This window comes from Aspergillus melleus (genome assembly GCF_016097325.1).
Source record: "Aspergillus melleus strain CBS 546.65 chromosome Unknown contig2, whole genome shotgun sequence".
NCBI lineage: Eukaryota > Fungi > Ascomycota > Eurotiomycetes > Eurotiales > Aspergillaceae > Aspergillus > Aspergillus melleus.
Genome location: NW_025763371.1, coordinates 5,927,764 through 5,945,390, shown reverse-complemented (window position 1 = coordinate 5,945,390; position 17,627 = coordinate 5,927,764). Strand labels below are relative to the sequence as shown.

Below are 17,627 nucleotides of genomic sequence, written 5' to 3'. Positions count from 1 at the left end.
ATGGAAAAAGATAGAACAGGATAGCAGAGGTGATGGAGAGCGAGAGAAGCGGACAGGCAAACGGACGGGGCTGATCGGGGAAAGCTGCTCTTTATCGATAACCGCCCCAGTGGTTGAGTCATAGCCAACTGATGACTGCCAGAGCACTGTGAATCATGGGGCTGTGTCATATTGATCTCTGATCAATTAATATAAAGTCTCCTCTGCTAGACTGATGGAAAGCTACAGAACAGGACGCTGACGACTGCTGTCGCGGTGGGTTCATCTCTGGTGACACAAATCGGCCAGGCAAGATTTCTCATGTCATGCCATCCCAGCCCAGAATGTCTTTCTCATAAATCTACCCAGGGAACTAAGCTCCGGAGACGGTTCAAGACGCAACTAAAACCTTCTTCCGATATTGTGTAGTCATCGCCTAATTTCATGGTCTCATATTCATGATCCACCGTGTGTAGGAGTCAATAGTCTCCCGTCCTTGTCCTAGCGTTCCTCCCATGAATTATTCCATTATGCTCGCTCTATTATCCGATCGGCTCGACTTTCGTAGACTTCCATGCTTTTTAACGTCGTGCTCATGCTTGCGGCGAAATCAGGACAACGGAGTCTCCTACGCGAGGGAACAGACTGTTAGCTGGACAGGTTTTCAAATTCACACTGCGGATGTCTGCTGCGTCTCATTTAGCGTACCTCGAACGAACAGCATTTCTTCTTGTTTCTTGGTAGTCTAGAAGGAGAAATCCGTTAGCTCATTGCCAGATGATTTCCCAGCTGCCCGTCAGGAGTGGACAGAGAGAGGGAGTAACAGCGAAAGGGAAATTGTCAATCACATACGCGGATGGTCTCCTCTCCGTTCTCATCCTCCTCTACCACGTAGACAGTTTCCTCGACATCCCCCAGGACCACATTGCAGTGGCTGTCGTAGGCCTATGACAGAAAACATCAAAGTCAGCAAGATCTGCAAGCGCGTAAAAGTCGGGGGCCAGCTTTGTCCGGGAGCAAGAACGCACATGCAGACGACCCTTCAGTTCGCGATCCCCACGTAGCTTCACAAAGACAATCTCATCGAGCGACAGGCGCACCAAATCCAAAGGTTCAGAGACGGGGGCAGCGCCGGTATCTTCGGTGTCGGCCATGACGGGAGAACCCAAGGGAATGAGGGAAAGAGAGAACAAAGCGAGCCGACCGAGGAGGGATTACTGCAGGCGAAATGAGGAGAAGGACAGGGATCTGATCGCCAAGCCCCCGCAAGCCCAATTATAACAGGTGACGCTTCTCCTCGTCGTGTTTCGAGTGCAGAACTGGTGCAGTTCCTTACTGTCAACAATTTGCTGTCTGTCAACGGCACGAGTCGAGTCGCGGTGATGCGGAGGTTTGCACGAGCGAGCCAGAGATTTGGCTCTCAGGTCCAGTGTGGATTCGCTCTCTATCCAGGCTCCACTCGACTGATAACATCCGCCCGAGATTCCACCCGGTGGAGGCAGCTGAGCTACTCTTCATCTTCTACTGCTGCGCACTCCTCCATTCCTAACCAACTTCACGAACATACTTCCCATCGGAACGTGGCCAATTTCCCCGCCTTCTTAGATTCGCTTTCTACAGATGTTGTACGGGAAGATCAAGCGACCGGCATCCCAACTGACGAGCAGACCCCCACCACCCAAGAGGAGCAGTATGCACAGGCGCCTGAATGGAATGAAATCAAGCAATTCTGGGCCATCATCCGAGATGGGCAACCAGATCAAGTGATGAGTGTCCTGCTCGATCCGCGCTTCGAAACAATCATTGCAACCATGACGCCGAGCATCTTTGCCGAGGTTTTCCGCTTGCTCTCGCCCGCCTACTTTATCGAGCCATTCCGTACCATCCACCGAGCGCTGCATCCGACCACCGTTCATGTCCAAGGGTACAAGAGGCTCGAGGTGATTTTCGAGGAGTTCGCCAACAACGTCATGGCTATTGCTCAGACCCGAGAACGGACGGGCCACCAACTTGGGCTAGCTGAGTACACTCATCTTCTCAGCTGTGCGAGTTCCATGGGAGATGCTCACATGGCCGACCAGGTCTGGGAGAACATGAAAGAGGACGAGGTTCAGCCCGACGCTGCCTGCTACAACCATCTCATGGCATCTAAAGTCTGGGACTCGACCTACACTGGCCGGGGGGGTTATCGGCTGCGAATCACCAAGCACATTTACCGCAAACGAGGGTATGACTCTCCTAACCCTGGGTGGACGGGCTTCGGTACCAAAGCTCGAAGTGTGCGGAAAGATGTCGTCGAGACACTGAACGAAATGATCGGCAATGGGTTTCAGGGTGACGAGAACACCTTCATCCAGGTGATGGTATCGTCTTCCCGCGTGGGGGCCATCAGCGGAATCGAAAGGCTTCTCAAGGCCATCTGGAATGTTGACGTGGATGCGTTGCTGGACCCAGAAAACCACCCCACGCAAGAACCCGTCACTCCCTTTCCGCGCTCATCCCCTTGTTATCCAACGAAGAATCTACTACATGCCGTGGCGCATGCCTTTGGCACGTCAAGTAACATGCTTGCGGCGCTGCGGACCATCGAACACCTCTCCGAATCATACGGCATTGCAATTCCGGAGGAGGTCTGGCTAGAACTGATGGAGCGGACGTTTGTGCTCTCGCGACGTCGTTTCGGAATCGACCTTCCAGGGAAAGATCGGGGCCAGGTGGATCCAAATTTTCTATTCGATATGTATAAGACCATGACGTCGAAACCATTTAACGTTCAGCCCACCGCCCACGTTCATCAGATGATGGCTAAGACGGCATGGGATCAATACAACTGGCCCCTATACAAGGAACACATGGAGGGGGCGTACAACATCTTAGCAGAAACAAGACGCAAGCAGAAAGTAGCGCGCACGAAAGTCATGGGCTATCTGACCAACAGCAAGATCTCGCAAGGGCCCAAGAAACGTCGTGGGCCAGCGGATCTTTCGCGATTCAAATCACGGCCCTTCGCTAACGCTGTGTACGAGTATGACCTATTGCGGCTACGCGCTGCCGAGGCCTACACCATTGTCGTGCGGCTCGCCCGACTCCTCATCATCCAGAACCATTGGGAAATCCCGGGGGAGTCCGAATACGCCTGGGAGCGACGCTACCTCCCGCAGGCCCTCGAGGAGTGGCAGGATTTCCTCCCCGATCAAATCCACTACCATACTTCCGGCGGCATGATACACAGAAAAGGATTCAGTAACTGGCGATTTCGACGGTATACCGGGTTTCACAAAATTCCCATTCGCCGCCCGACCCCGACAAATGGGCTCAAACGAGAGGTTCACCCCGATGAAATCGACGACGACGCCTTCTGGGCCAACCTGTTGAAAAGGCGACCATATTACAAATCCAAGGCCAGCCTCCATATCCAACCCCTAGACCGTCTCTTCTCCGGCGTTATCGAACGGAGCACTGTCTCGCACCCGCCACCCCACGATCCTTTCACTTACGAGACCATAGCAGACTGCGCGAATTATGAGGATCTCAAAAATTTCTACCGTGCTCATGATTTCAAAAAGGTTAGATATTGGAAAGAGGAAGGAGAAGCCGAAGATGAGGAATACGAGGATCCTGCAGATACCGCCATCGAGGGCTTCGGTTACGCTAATGGTTGAGAAGAGAGAGACCTGGTTGCTGTGTTTGCTTTGACATGTCAGGTCGACTACGTTCACTCTGGCTTTGTGTTTTTTCCTGCGCTTGATTTTTTTAGTATTTGTTTCATGAGTTTGAGTGTTCCTTATTTTCAGCGAATTGTTTGTCTTCTGAAGTGTCATCTTTCAGATGCCTGGGATGATCTTATCAGATACCCTTGTTCGTGGTGGTCACCTGGGAGTGGATTGCCAGTTTGTTTTCCAATGGATTCGTTTATTCCAAGTTACATGCTGAAATGAGACAACGTAATCTCAAATGAATGATCTGAATAAACAATTTATATTAGCTACCTTACTCAACATAGTGTAGGCTTTTAGGTGTTTGTAAGTGTACGCTACCGGTCAATTCGCATCCCTCTGTAGCCCTTCTAGGCACCCAACACCATTGAATGCTTCTTTATTTCTATGTTAACTCGATTTCGATCGAAAGTGTCGGTTCAGACATCCCAACCATTTATCGAGGTTGATTGCGCCAGAGCAACCTCGCAACTTACAATTCCCATTCATAAAAGCATACACAAGAATCACGACGATTCATGGATCACTATTATACATACATACAGGGAGGGAATACATAGGTTCAACCCTTTCCCCTCGTCCGCCCATCCCAACCACAGAACCACAATCAAATCTTCTCCTTCTGTAAATCATTAACAGCCATATACCTCCCAAAGGTAATCCACCCCCACCGAAACCACACCATCTGACTCTTATGAGCCTTCACCATCGCCGACTGCGCCGTCATCCACTCACCCACCGAGCTCACAAACAGCAACCGCGACGGCTTGTCCCCGCCCTCCCTCGACGCAGATCCCGATCCCGATTTAGAGCCGGATCTAGACAAACTCGAGACCAGCGCCGAAACCGCCCCCCGCGCCATCGTGATCGGCGCGTCCAACACACCGATATACTTCCGCAGCAGACTCGTCGTGTGCAGCGTATACAGCGACACAGGACACGAGTAACCGGGTTTATCCTTCATGAGGGCGCGCAGGAAATACAGCGCTCCGTGGTACAGCGAGCGATGGTTCGGATGGTTACTGATACCGCGCTGATCAAAGGTGAGGATCACGTCGATGGTGGCGGAGGGAGAGGAGTCGGTCTTGGCGTGTTTAGATTTAGCATCTCTCTTACGTGTGGCGGCGGTGGTGTTGCCGGCGGAAGACGGCACGGAGCCGGTCAGCAGATCCGGGGCAAAGGCAGAGGCCAGGAGATCCGATACATCGGACTCCGACCAGATGGTGGACATGCTATCGGGGAAACGGGCAGGGTCGTCGACGACGTAGACGTCTGATTCGTTGCGGAGGCCGAGCTGCAGGGCGCTTTGCTGGAGCTCCTTTTTGCGGATGTGGCCGAGTCCGTCGGCGTCTCCTGTTTATGCCATGTTATTAGTGGTTTTTTTTATGGTCACTGGACCACTTCTTTCGAGTTCTGTTTCTTTCTGTGGCGAGCACACGCATCGAGTAAGATGTGGGTTAGATGCATACGTACCAGTGCTAAGACACAAGATCTTGAGATGATTACCAAGCTCAGGCTTGGTGAGGGCCAGCACGGTAGGCGCGAAGAACATGGCCTCGTCGTCCGGGTGCGCAATAAGCAAACATATCCTTTGGTTATAGAGACGGGGGAAATTGCGCGCGAACGGGGACGACGAGGTAGAGGACATGGTCCAGAAGAGGAAGACACCGGCGATGGCAACTCCTAAGGAGATTAATGATGATGACATAGTGATCAATCAATCAATAAACCGAATTATTGAAATATGCAGTAATGAACTTTGTCTCGATCCTCGTCTCGGATGTCTTGGATTGAGAGGTCCTTATTAGGAAGGGACGTATTAGATGGATCGAAGTACTCGGTGGACCGGAGCATCAACTCAAGGTCGATTCGGAGTAAGTAGGTATCAGATCAGGTGGAGCGCATCCAGCTCTTCCACGAGACCACCACTTGGATCGCTTGGGTTCCAGACGGTCAATTGCGTTCTTGGTTTTAGCTGCCTCCAGCTAATCCTGAACGTCTCGTCTGCAAACACCGCAAGACACGGTGGCAGGACGGAAAGTGAAGCTCCAATTGACGATCCGGGGCTGCGGCCTTATCACCACGTGATCCGATAAGCGTCGGCATCCTCGTCAGCCTCGGCAAAATTGGTCATTTTCATTAACGCCCCATTTGGTCAGTGGAAAGGAGAATGGAGAGGGGGAGGTGGTCGAGAATACAGCTCTCTGTAATCGACAGACGTTTGTCTTCGGCTTTGCGTGCCGTGTTACTGCTCTAATAGCTGGTCATTTTGTTTAGGAAGGCGACTCCGGTGGGGTTATATACTCCGTAGAAGACGCGGGGCACAGTTGACAGAGCATATCATGCCACAGGATGTTGAGACAGGCGTTAGTTCTATTTCGAGAGACGCCGTGAAAATGAAGTTTGGAGCATGGCTGGAACTCAATTGACTATATTGAATGTCATTTTCAATGACCTTTTAAATTCTACATAATGCAGACCGAACCACATTAACCGGTCATACTAACTGATGTATACCGAAGGCATAGGGCTCACAGAGCAACATATAAACCAGCATACGAAGCCCTCCATATTAGCAGGAATTATATTCCGAACTTCTACTCCGGACCATTGACACATATATAAACCGTAGGTACAGGATGTTTCCTATGATTTAGGGCTCCGAAATTAAACTGAACCACCAATCTAAAAGTGAAACTGAAATTCCATCCATCCATCATGAATCCATGGACCGAATTTTCCAAGCCCCGTGGGAAAATGGAAATGATCTTTCCCGCCCTATTTCCTGCTCCTTCTCAGAACACAATGCCAAGAGAATCTCTACCCCATCAGTCGAAATAATCGCTCATTTACCAAGTTCCATATTGCCAAGATAGCCCAAGGTAGCCCTATTATGTAAGGCTAACCAATGGCCCCGAAACAAATATGACGAAAATGGACACATAAAATACAAGAATGATGACTTTAGCTAGGGGCGGTAGTCCATCCGATACCTGAATGAGGGCAGGGAAGGTGGTATTGACTATTTGTATTATTATTCTAGGGGGTTTCTACATATTACTCCGAATGGATGTATTCTGTAGTAGTAGAGCTTCGGAACTCGCCGACCTCTATATTAACAAACCAACCAGACTAGGAGGGTACCGTCGGAGTGGACATTTTTCCAATCCCAAATGATCAAGAAAAATTTTTTGTTTGAGGCGCTACTCGCTAGTTCCAGGGTAAGAGGGAGGGCGCAAAAGGAGTCAGTCATGGCGATGGAGTCGCGCTAGGCCGAACCGTCGCCTGGAAAATCCGGGAATCCTCCGTCGGGACGATGGCGTGCCACCGACTGAGTGACTAACACTGGAAATTTGTTGTCTAGCACATTTTTTTCTTTTTTTTTTTGGTGGGGTTTGATTTCTGGATTTTGTTAGTATTTGGTTTCTGTATTTTTATCCTACTTTCCCGCGGAAAGGACCGATGGAATTGAATTGGAACTTGAATTGAGTTAATCGCTAACCCACAAGTCGCGCAATCGGAGAATTCTTCTGTGGATGCATTCGCCAGCAAGCTGTCGTGTAAATCTGCATGCGATGGGGACCGAGAGGTCCATGCTCCATACGTGCATATCCAGGACTCGATGTGGTTCATGCTGTACCTCTGTGCTCTGCACTGTCGCCTGTAGGGTAGGAAGAGAGCTGTCGCAGTCGCACGGAGTTCTACAGGGGCTGAATTAGGCAGGTGAGTACCTTATTGGCAGTAAGTACCTAGTGATCCCTGCAGGTGGAGAGGATCGCGCTCGGTGAACGTGATAATTCTAAATGCCTCAATGAATCGGCCATTTTGATACCGAAAGCAGTTGACGTGATCCTCGATCATCTACCTACCTTGTTGGCTTGCTAAGCTGCTCCGTACACTGAGCCACATTGAAGCCCCAGACCGGGCCGGTCACGACTCACGACTCAAGACGGGCCTACGGTGTACTGCGTAGAACCCACGAGGGAGCCATGCCCAAAGAGGAAGTTGGCATGTTGATACTCGCCCTCACAAGGTACCGTGTGCCATTGTTAGTAGACAGTTGAAGCAACCAAGAATGATCGGTGTGGCAGGTCGACGGTACCTGACTGGATCAGCCGGATTGAGGATCATAAACTGGGCAGGAAATCCCCATCCAATGGGAAAATTCGGCGGAAGAAACCGTGCGCCTATGCAGGTGGTGGTGATACAGGGCGATCACCTCAGTCGGAACCCTGAACGACCAGACCGCATCGCACCCGATGATTCTGGCATGATCGAGTCGGCCAACCGGGGAGACAGTCGACGCATTCTCATGCCGAAACGCTACAAGAGTCGGGACGGACAACGTTTCCTTGAGGGACCTCAGCGTCAGGCCTAAGCATCGTCGCCAGGGCAGGGCGGCTTCCAATGGGCGACGTGGGCGACGATTCTGTTAGGTAATGGGGAGGGTGCGGGAGAACAGCGATTCGTCCCGGGAGAAGATTTCCCTGTAAAGCGCAGGGCGCACAGGTCACTCGCCATGACAGCGAATGTGTCTAGAACAGGGTCGGGTGGGTTTCGGTCTGTTTGTTGTTGTCGTCCTCAACTTCTATCCATCGGGATCAACTGATATCTCGATCTATTCCTTCAACACTCAACGTCCGCACCGGCTTCAATTGCTCTGGCATCCCCGGATGTCGCAGCCAACGGCATCATATCCGAGACGGTCGTATGATGCAATGCCCCGCAGATGCTCGATTCCCTGGAGTGCGGGGATGAGCAGCAAAAATATAGATTGCCCAGAAATCTTCCTTCTAGGGTGCAGCTTGGCCTTGTCCGAAAGTAGTAAATCTGAGGAGAGAAACCGCGACAGGAACACATAATCCTGCTGTACTTCGTAGGTCCCTCCGTATGAATTTACCACAATAGCATAGTCGATCCATATTGGAGGATTGAGAATTGGACTCATGGGGCCTTTTTGGTTCTCATTCGTATGCGGTCGTTCCAGTGTCTTTTTTCTTTCCCTCCTTTTTGTCTTCACTTTCCCGTTGACCCTCTATTGGGTGGAACCCAGGGAGAATTGCAACCATACAAGTGTACCGGTGATAAAAATTCTGTAAAAGGATTCGAATTTTTCCAGGGCCGTTTCCCAAAGCGAACGGGTGGCCTCCGGTTCGGACGGGTCTAGCGTCGCCTCCCAAAAGCGGTCTGCCCCTCCTTAGAGCCGAAGAGGAAAGGCGGCATCACGCATCCAGAGGATCTCCAACTAGCGCGGTACGGTACACCCGCGTATCGTTTGTAACTGACGGCAGCACTTGCGCCAGACCGCCTTTGACCCGTCGGACCTTGAGGGCAACGAATGACGCCACGTGATGGTTTGATGACGGCAGCTGACCTGCTCGAAGCAGCAAAGAACCAAGCAAAATGCAAGGCCCGCGGGGAATTTGCCCGTGCTCGTGGCTTGCTCCGGATAATGCGTGCCGGGCTGGTCGGTGTTCATCGCCGTAGCGCGCTACGCAGCTGGCAAGGGGTCGATGACCATCCATCAGTCGTCGACTGAGACCGCCATGGGTCTCTTCTTGTCGTCGTGGCAGCTCTTGAGTTTCTAAGTATGGAACTGACCAATCACAGTAGAAATTGAGGAACATTTGTACACAGTCCAGTCCGTCTAGAACCGGATTCAGCCTTTCGGTTCCTTGGTTACGTCGGTCAAAGAACATCGCAACATCCCATTTACAATTTGGCAAGCGGATCGAATGATCGCGTCTCCAAGAGGGACTCAATGGACAGTGGACGGCCGTTGTGACGACCTCCACAATACTGCCCCAGGTCCAAGTCACCACTTGCGCATACGGGGGATCCACAGGCGAGGGGAGTGTCCATTTGTCCAAAGGAGCGCCATCCAGGTTCAGGTAGGGCTCAGATGGTCTCGGGACGCATGGCATCTAGGGAACGGACCCGGGAAATCCAATCGTGAGTCATGGCGCACGGGCTTTTGGCCGGTGCAGAATGGCGCGTCATGTGTTGGGGGAAACTCTGCTAAACTAGGACGATATTGCGATCATCCTCCTGAAATGTTGTCAAATGATGCAAAGTTATTAGGTGGGTGTGCAGTAGATGACTAGGTGTACGCGGTAGGAATTGGAATGGTTTGTTGATTGATCAGCCACTTGCCAGCGAAGGCGGTACCTGACCAAATACCACCTCAATCGGATCATCAGGGAGCTGTCTGTCGATCTCACATGTTTGATGAAAAGCGATCGCATCATTTTGGACCGAATTCATCGACCGTCGATTTTCGTCGGGAACACCCTCAGATCATTGACAAAGTTTCCCCTCAAGCGAGCAAAGACTCGGGAGATCCAATCACACTATTGTCGGAAAGGCTGTTGTCATTGTTGTTTCGAAGCGTTGCGTGATCTGCGTGACGAATTCTGGAATCTAGAATATCCCATGCTTACTGTACTACTCTGTACTCATCCGTCGACCACATTCCATAATTCTGATGGCAAGATTAACTAAGTTCAATGAGAAGTTAATGAAACGTCCAGGGAGAAGAAAACCGCCAACCCGGTGATGTAATGATGGCTAAGTTTAGCCAGAAAGCGGACGAACACGCAAGCTCGTTGGCTCATGATGAGAGAAGAAGTGTCAGAATCGTCTCAAATCTCGGGGGGAAGATTCCAGCCTGCCAAGTCTGCCGGCCTCCAAGGGCGGTGACTGTATTGTCACTTGGTCACGTACGGAAAGACGTACGGTAAGACCCACCGTGACGCCTTTTCTGCCGGGTTCCACTTTGGCAGTGGCCAGACCAGGGAAGAAAATTGCTAAGGTACCTGTTGGTTGTTACACGGTGGGAACCTCCTAGAAACTGCACTGTGGAAAATTAATTCTTTTTTTTTTCTTTTTTTTTTTTTCCGAAAAAAAACTTTTTTCTTTTTTTTTTCCCTGGAGGGTCTTGTACTCTTATGGAGTATATATTCTGGTTTTTCTGGGCTAATAAAGAAAAGCTTGTTCGGAGTCATTCAAAGGCAGCTGCTCGCCCACTTTCTTCTTTCTGTTTCTTTGTTTCTTTGGTATTGGTGTTTTGGTCCGGTAGATTATAGAAACACTCCGCCATCGACCTACTATATCTTCTTCACTTCGCTCCTCTCCTCCATTTCATGCTTCTATAGTCTCATCCCAACTGTACTCTCAAGACCTGTTCCGTGCAGGTCATACTCGATTCCAGTCCACGTCGAATCTTTTAAGCCAGAGAGGATTATGTTTTGGATTGTCTCCTTGGAAACTCAACTACTACAGCACCGCACTGAATCCTGAAGCACCATCATCGAGTTGACAGCCTAAACCCCGGAATACCATCTACCAAGAACCTGCCGATAGACGTCGATCTATCTATCCGCGAAATATCTTCATAAACCATCCTGTTCTTTGCTAGGCACGGCGTCGTTGTACATTCTTGACTTCTGACACCATGCCTGGCCGACTTCTCCCCAGCTTCGTGCGCCACCACCACCACTCCCACCACCACCCTTCCTCCATTTCCTCCCACTCCAACTCGTCGTCTACCTCTTCTGTCAATGAAATCCCCAACCCGGCTATGGTCGCCAAGAAACCTACCGTGACAGCCCACCCCGAGAGGGCACGCTCTCCGGAACGCCGCCTATCCTTCGCGATGGATCAGCTGGATCACCTCATTCATCCGCACCGTGACCACAGCAAGGAGAAGAAGCGTGGAAACCGACGCGCCTCTCGCTCCAAGGAGCGTCATGCCAATGAACATGTCGCCGGCACGTCGGCGAAACTAGACGTGATCGTCGAATCTCCTCCCCTGGTCTGCTACGGAACCCCGGCCAACTCAACAGGCGCCCTGTTTTCGGGTCGCCTGAAGATCGCTGTGACGGAGCGAGCAGAGCAGATCTTCCTGGACAAGTTCGACATGCGTTTGATGACCAAAATCACTACGAAAAAGCCGGTGTCGAGGGAGTGCTCTAGCTGTTCCTCTCGAACCGACGAGTTGACTCACTGGAACTTCCTGACGGAGCCTTTGAGCTTGAAGAGCGGTGATCATGAATTCCCATTCAGCTACCTGTTCCCCGGCAACTCGCCTGCATCCTGCAACGGCTCCTTGGGCAAAATCGAATACTTTTTGTCCGCGCACGCTCACAACGTTAATGGTGAGGAATACAACTTCGAGATGCCGCTGCACATCAAACGTGCCATCCTTCCCGGAAACGACAAGTCCTCCATTCGTATCTTCCCTCCCACCAACCTGACCGGCCGAATTGTTCTTCCCTCCGTCGTCCACCCCATCGGCACATTCCCCGTCCAGATGACCCTCAGCGGTGTTGTTGACAAGGGTGACGAGACCCAGACCCGCTGGCGATTGCGCAAGATGATGTGGCGGATCGAGGAACACCAGAAGATCGTTTCTACAGCCTGCTCCAAACATGCGCACAAGATCGGAGGTGAGGGAAAGGGAGTTCTCCACCAAGAGACCCGCATCATCGGCCACAACGAAGAAAAGGAGGGCTGGAAGACCGATTTCGACACCGCTGGCGGCGAAATCAGCATGCAGTTCGAGGCCAACATCAACCCCACTTGCAACCCGGTGTGCGATCTTGAAGCGGCCGGCGGATTGGAGGCCAAGCACAACCTCGTCATCGAGTTGATCGTTGCCGAGGAATTCTGCCCCAACCGCAACACCAGACTCATCACGCCCACGGGTGCCGCACGAGTGCTCCGCATGCAATTCCACTTGCACGTCACCGAACGAAGCGGACTCGGCATCAGCTGGGACGAAGAGATGCCTCCCGTTTACGAGGACGTGCCGGCCAGTCCTCCCGGATACACCATGCTCGACGGTAGCAGCATGATGGAGGACTACAACGGGTCGCCACTCGCGCTTCCTGAATACGAGGATCTAGAGCGTATGGACTCTCTGCGTTTGGACAGCGAGTCCACTCATTCCTCCCTTCGGGGACGATCCCGTTTAACCAACGATGATCTGATCACGGAGCCTATGGAGCTCGGAAGCCGAGCCCGAGCCCCATCTGTTAGCTCCCAAGCGTCCTCATAACTACTGACTCATTCGGATTCGAACACGACAAACCCACGTCTACACACTCTCTCTCCGCTTTAACATTTTCATTTTCATTTCATTTTCACCTCATGACATTACGAATAAACTGATGAATGGAACGACTTCAACAACTCGAACTCCAAACCAAGATTGCTCGCTTGCTTTTTTTTTCACCACTGGCAATTACAACCACCTAATACCGGAACCGTCTGCCTTTTATTTTCTTATTTTCCTTTGTTCAACCACCTAAACGACACGAGTCATGTATTCCCACCTCCGGAGAAATCGGGATTAAAAAAAGTTGCTGATTCTTTTTCTTTCTTTCTTTCTTTTTTTTTGTGTATTCTCTTGCAATGATACCCATCATATCTGTCCGGGGCTGCGTTTTGTTCTCTGCTTTGTGCTTATTTTTATATCTTTTGTCTGTTATATTTGCGCATACCCCGTGATGGCAGTGTTACAGACACATCTGGACAGTACTTTAATGAAATCTATATCTAATTAACGGATTAAACTGGACCTCTCCATTTTTCTTGTAATCTGATTGTAGATCGTGGGGTAGATGGATACCAGATCTCGAGTTGTTCGTTCTGTGGGCGGGGTATGGGGTAACTAACTGGTTGTGAGTCTGCTGATGACTCACTGGATATTGGGGTTGATGCTACGAAGACTTAATGTCAAGTCATTTAGCTAGCTACTCGTCTCTTCAGAAACTATGTATCTTCCAAAACGCATGATCCCAGAAGACTGACAAAGTTTACGGATAGTTGTATGTGTAGTCCTGGTCGTTTTGAAATGGCATATATGTATCATATTCAAGTCTTAACCTCGTAGCTATCTGTATAATCTACCAGACGAACCAGCTAGTTAGAGCTAACTACCACAGACATGCCCTAGACCAGACGCATAGACCCGTACCAACTAACCGACCCACTTCAGAGAAATAGCTGGGTAGGTAGGTAGGTACCTAGGTAGATAAAGCAGGTAGGCAACATGAACAGCGATCAACCCGTTCAAAATATAAGTCCAGTAGATCAGATCAAACCATCTATTTCTTATCCTCAGGGGCATGCTCCACCTGCTCCACGGCCGAGTTATGGGCTTCGACTTCTAGTCCTTTCTCGTTGAGATCGTTGCTGAGCATGCCGAGGGCTCTACCGCCGAAGAGGAGATCGATTTCCTCGAGGGACTTTTGCTTGGTTTCTTTGAACCAGAAGAAGATGGTTGGGATGGTGATGACGACGTCTGGTTGAGTTGAATGTTAGTATATGGGGTTGGATGGGGTGGTTGTGTATAGTTCTCCTGTAGGTATGCTCAAGAGGGGAAAAGGGGGAAAGGGGACATACTAAAAGCCGCAAAAATAAAATAAAACTTCCAACCCATCCGATCCAGCGCGATCGGAGACACCTGACTCCAGATCGTACTAACGACCCAATTACCAATACCCGTGGCAAAGGCATTCCCCTTACCACGAATCTGCATGGGCATGACCTCCGACATGTAGACCCAACTAATCGAGCCGAACGAGGCCGAGAAAATACAGGTGACACAGAAAAGGAAGAAGACGCCGCCGATGCTGTAGCCTGTTCGGGTGCCGTCGAGGTTCTGCGAGTTGAGGGCTGCTTCGCAGACGAGGGCGACGGTGATGGCGGCGGCGCCGAAGAGGAGGGGCTTTTTACGGCCGACGCGGTCGAGGAAGAAGGTGATGAAGATTAGATTGGCGAGGGGGCCGACGACGTTGTAGATTCCTGTTACGAGCGTGGCGCGGTTGCCGGTGATTCCTAGGTTCTCGTACCTTGGGTTGAGGGTTAGATATGGGTGGGAACTGGGATGGCTTGAGGATTGGGACGTACATGATGTTCTGGTAGTAGTTGATGACATTGATACCGGTCATTTGAGTGAAGGTTTGAACTAAGGTACCTTGGCTAGAAACATTGTCAGTATTTGAGATGAGGAATTCGGGGAAAGCAGGACTGGGCGTACATCAGTCGTGTCCGCCATTGCGGCACCTGGAACATGACCAGCCATCCGGTCGCGGTGATTTCTCTCTCTGCATCGATAGTAGCTTTGATTTCCGTAAACTCGGACTGGATCCAGTCTTCGTTGGTGCCGTCGTAATGAAGTCTCTTCAACACACGAAGGGCTTCCTCATCTCGTTTCTTTTCGATCAAATGACGCGGAGATTCTGGCAGCCAAAACAATCCAATGAAGAGCATGATCGAAGGGAGTCCTTGGAATGCCAGCGGAAATCTCCACTGGACGCTATTACTATCCGGGGCGTGGAGAGATCCATAGCCGATCCATCTGTTGGTTCCCGAGAATTAGCAGCAACCCCATATGTCAGACAACAGTTAATGTCGGGGCAAACGTACGTGCTAACAATAAAACCCACGCCAATCATCTGCTGTGCCAGACCAACAATCCTGTTTTATCCGTCATCAGTCTCTCGATAGTCGCTTAGGTATCTGGCATCCGGGGCTCAAAACTCACAGGCCTCGCGTTTTGGGATGCGCACACTCAGCCTGGTAAACAGGAACAGACATGCTGAGGGTGCCAACGGCCCAGCCGGCCACGATGCGACCCACCAGGATCATGGCCAATTGCATGGCAGCGCATTGCAGGATAGCGCCTATGGTGGCCAGCAAGGCGCCGAGCTGGATGGTCGCTTTTCTTCCAAAACGATCGATTGTCAGACCGGCCGTCAGGGCTCCGATAGCGGCTGTTCGGATCGTACCATATTAGTGGTGGACTTATGCAATCAACGCGTTCCATGTATGGCATCTAGAGCGAGGCTTACCTCCACCGGAAAAGGTGCTGTTGATCGCTCCGATGATTGAGGATGTTTTTGTCGTGTTGAAGAAGTTGAGGAAGTTGGGCGACGCAATGACATCGGTCATGACACCTATAGTCAATGAGTAAACACACTTCTGAACTCGAAGTCACAGAGTCGGAGAGAGAGAAAGCTTACCAGAGTCATAACCGAATAAGAAACTACCTGTGGCAGCAAAGCATGCCACTCCGATCGTGTAGAGTTTGCCCATCTTTGCTCGACAGACGCAGACACAGCCGATTGCTCTCCTAACGCCATCTCTTCGCGTAGCGACAGTGGGGAAACTCCTCCTTTTAACAGAAAAATATCCCGGCGGCGACAGGGAAATTCGGATCGGGATGGCCAGACGCAAAGACGGTCACCCACCCCATGGAGAGAGCCCCGGATACGACCTAATATCCCCAGTCCCCACAACACCGGTCTAGTCGATCCTGGCACAGGCCTGACAGGCTAAATGACTGGTTCGCCTCCTCCTGGTATTGGACCATCAAATTGCTGAAAGGAGTCGGCCTCGCTCATAGCGTCTGGTGCCGGATAAATATGCCTGAAATTCTCCATGTCTCACATGTATTTCGCGGGCATCGGCGGGCGAATTTAGGCAATATTCATCAGGTTTCCGAGTTTCCCTTCTCTTCTCAGCGCGTCGATTCATCCCGAGGTGCGGGATCGGGCAGTCCAGGCTCTCGGCATCAACTGATGCGTCGGACTCTCGTCGCTTGGATGGCGAGTCTTGGTTAATTTCCGCCAATGAGCGCTGAGCCAGAATTGTCGAAGAAATTGTGGCTGTTAAAGGGCAAAGCTTGCCCTCTCGCCCCTTGTCAAGGGATCGGACTTTGCAATCGTGAGAGGAGGCAATCGTCGTCTTTTGGAGAGGGCATGGCATGACCGTCGTCTTTCTGTTATGGGCGATGGCAAGTCACGTTGGCTGAACCAGTGACCCCCCCCGTGACTCTGGCTCTGACTGTCTCCGCGATTTTGCCGGCTTTCAACCACCCTTGAATTAGCTTCGAGCGATATTAATACCAAGACTGCCAGGTTCTTGATCGAGTAATGCCTCTTTTTGTGTTCGAGAGCTAATGACTGTCGCTGTATTATAGGATGGAATCGAACCGAGAATAGCCAACTACCACAGACAAGCTGTTTTTGTTGAGAATCGCGATAATCTAGTGTCTGGCTCGCTCCAATAAAGGACTCAGTCGGTACAGCATTTCGCTCTTGACGAGAACCGAAACCTGCATTGGATATCGACGACACTAATTGCACGCAGGACAAGATGTTTGATCTGAAGGACATCTGACCCAAGACCCGAACGTTGCTTCGTTGCCGCTGTCATTCAAAATATTGACCGACATGGTATAGAGCCAGACATTATTAGATTTTCCTTTTGATCAAGGATAGCTCTGCCTAGAACGGTACAATGTCTCAGTTCTTTATCTCTACTGGATGTGCGGTTAAATCTGACAGAATGAGATAGCAATCGCCAGGGATGCATTTGTGATCTCACAGACATTCAGGCAGATTTCTCGAGCTGACGTACCTCAGATCCTCACTGCACTCAGCCTAGAAGGAGACCAGTCAATCTATACAATGGCCCTTGGTCGATAACCCTGTCTTTTGCTTTCCGAGATGGAACCCGAGCAACGCCGACCTAGTCATTCTCACAACTCATTGTCATAACAGACAACACACAGCCACTCTGTTAGAACATACCACGAGCAATTCCATCCTATGAGTTCCTTGTTCTCGACAAACTTGCCTGTGTGTTTGTTGTCATCACATGTGAGCAAATGATCCCATTTGCATTAGCTTACCGAGTTTTCGGGTCTCCATCCTCCCAATATTACTTTGTTGGCGAGGATACCCTGCCCGGAGAACAAAGAGACGACGATCCGAATTGCAATCAGCTATTCTCTTACTAGCAGCGTGGCTTCAGCTGAATGTGACACTAGTCATCTCCTATTGTCTTGTCAGTGTCAATGATGTATCACATCAGGGTTGCTATTCAGAAGGGCCACCATGAGAACCCTTTTCTTGTGAATTC

At 50.7% G+C, this 17,627-nt stretch overlaps 7 protein-coding genes across 7 annotated transcripts; 3 read left to right on the top strand and 4 right to left on the bottom strand.

Annotated features, from left to right (window-relative positions):
* Positions 1 to 572: 572 nt before the first annotated feature.
* On the bottom strand, positions 573 to 1,133 carry LSM3 (U4/U6-U5 snRNP complex subunit LSM3; the record flags this gene model as incomplete). The annotated part of the gene is made up of 4 exons (XM_046086590.1): positions 573 to 607; positions 688 to 724; positions 832 to 924; positions 1,008 to 1,133. The coding sequence occupies 4 exons, from the start codon at positions 1,131 to 1,133 to the stop codon at positions 573 to 575; spliced, it is 291 nt and encodes a 96-aa protein (XP_045942555.1).
* Positions 1,134 to 1,361: 228 nt separating this feature from the next.
* On the top strand, positions 1,362 to 4,091 carry LDX57_004911 (uncharacterized protein; the record flags this gene model as incomplete). Its single annotated transcript, XM_046086589.1, has 1 exon — positions 1,362 to 4,091. One exon carries the CDS (start codon positions 1,362 to 1,364, stop codon positions 3,639 to 3,641), a length of 2,280 nt encoding a protein of 759 aa, XP_045942554.1. The 3' UTR covers positions 3,642 to 4,091.
* Positions 4,092 to 4,302: 211 nt separating this feature from the next.
* On the bottom strand, positions 4,303 to 5,403 carry GPI12 (PIG-L family deacetylase; the record flags this gene model as incomplete). Its single annotated transcript, XM_046086588.1, has 2 exons — positions 4,303 to 5,048; positions 5,169 to 5,403. 2 exons carry the CDS (start codon positions 5,401 to 5,403, stop codon positions 4,303 to 4,305), a joined length of 981 nt encoding a protein of 326 aa, XP_045942553.1.
* A 2,367-nt stretch (positions 5,404 to 7,770) lies between these two features.
* LDX57_004909 (uncharacterized protein) lies at positions 7,771 to 8,073 on the top strand (the record flags this gene model as incomplete). The annotated part of the gene is made up of 1 exon (XM_046086587.1): positions 7,771 to 8,073. One exon carries the CDS (start codon positions 7,771 to 7,773, stop codon positions 8,071 to 8,073), a length of 303 nt encoding a protein of 100 aa, XP_045942552.1.
* Positions 8,074 to 8,917: 844 nt separating this feature from the next.
* LDX57_004908 (uncharacterized protein) lies at positions 8,918 to 9,619 on the bottom strand (the record flags this gene model as incomplete). The annotated part of the gene is made up of 1 exon (XM_046086586.1): positions 8,918 to 9,619. The coding sequence occupies one exon, from the start codon at positions 9,617 to 9,619 to the stop codon at positions 8,918 to 8,920; it is 702 nt and encodes a 233-aa protein (XP_045942551.1).
* Positions 9,620 to 11,148: 1,529 nt separating this feature from the next.
* On the top strand, positions 11,149 to 12,753 carry LDB19_2 (alpha-arrestin; the record flags this gene model as incomplete). Its single annotated transcript, XM_046086585.1, has 1 exon — positions 11,149 to 12,753. The coding sequence occupies one exon, from the start codon at positions 11,149 to 11,151 to the stop codon at positions 12,751 to 12,753; it is 1,605 nt and encodes a 534-aa protein (XP_045942550.1).
* A 1,051-nt stretch (positions 12,754 to 13,804) lies between these two features.
* On the bottom strand, positions 13,805 to 15,797 carry LDX57_004906 (sugar porter family MFS transporter; the record flags this gene model as incomplete). Its single annotated transcript, XM_046086584.1, has 8 exons — positions 13,805 to 14,001; positions 14,103 to 14,551; positions 14,610 to 14,681; positions 14,740 to 15,060; positions 15,129 to 15,179; positions 15,247 to 15,475; positions 15,554 to 15,658; positions 15,725 to 15,797. 8 exons carry the CDS (start codon positions 15,795 to 15,797, stop codon positions 13,805 to 13,807), a joined length of 1,497 nt encoding a protein of 498 aa, XP_045942549.1.
* Between the last annotated feature and the right edge of the window lie 1,830 nt (positions 15,798 to 17,627).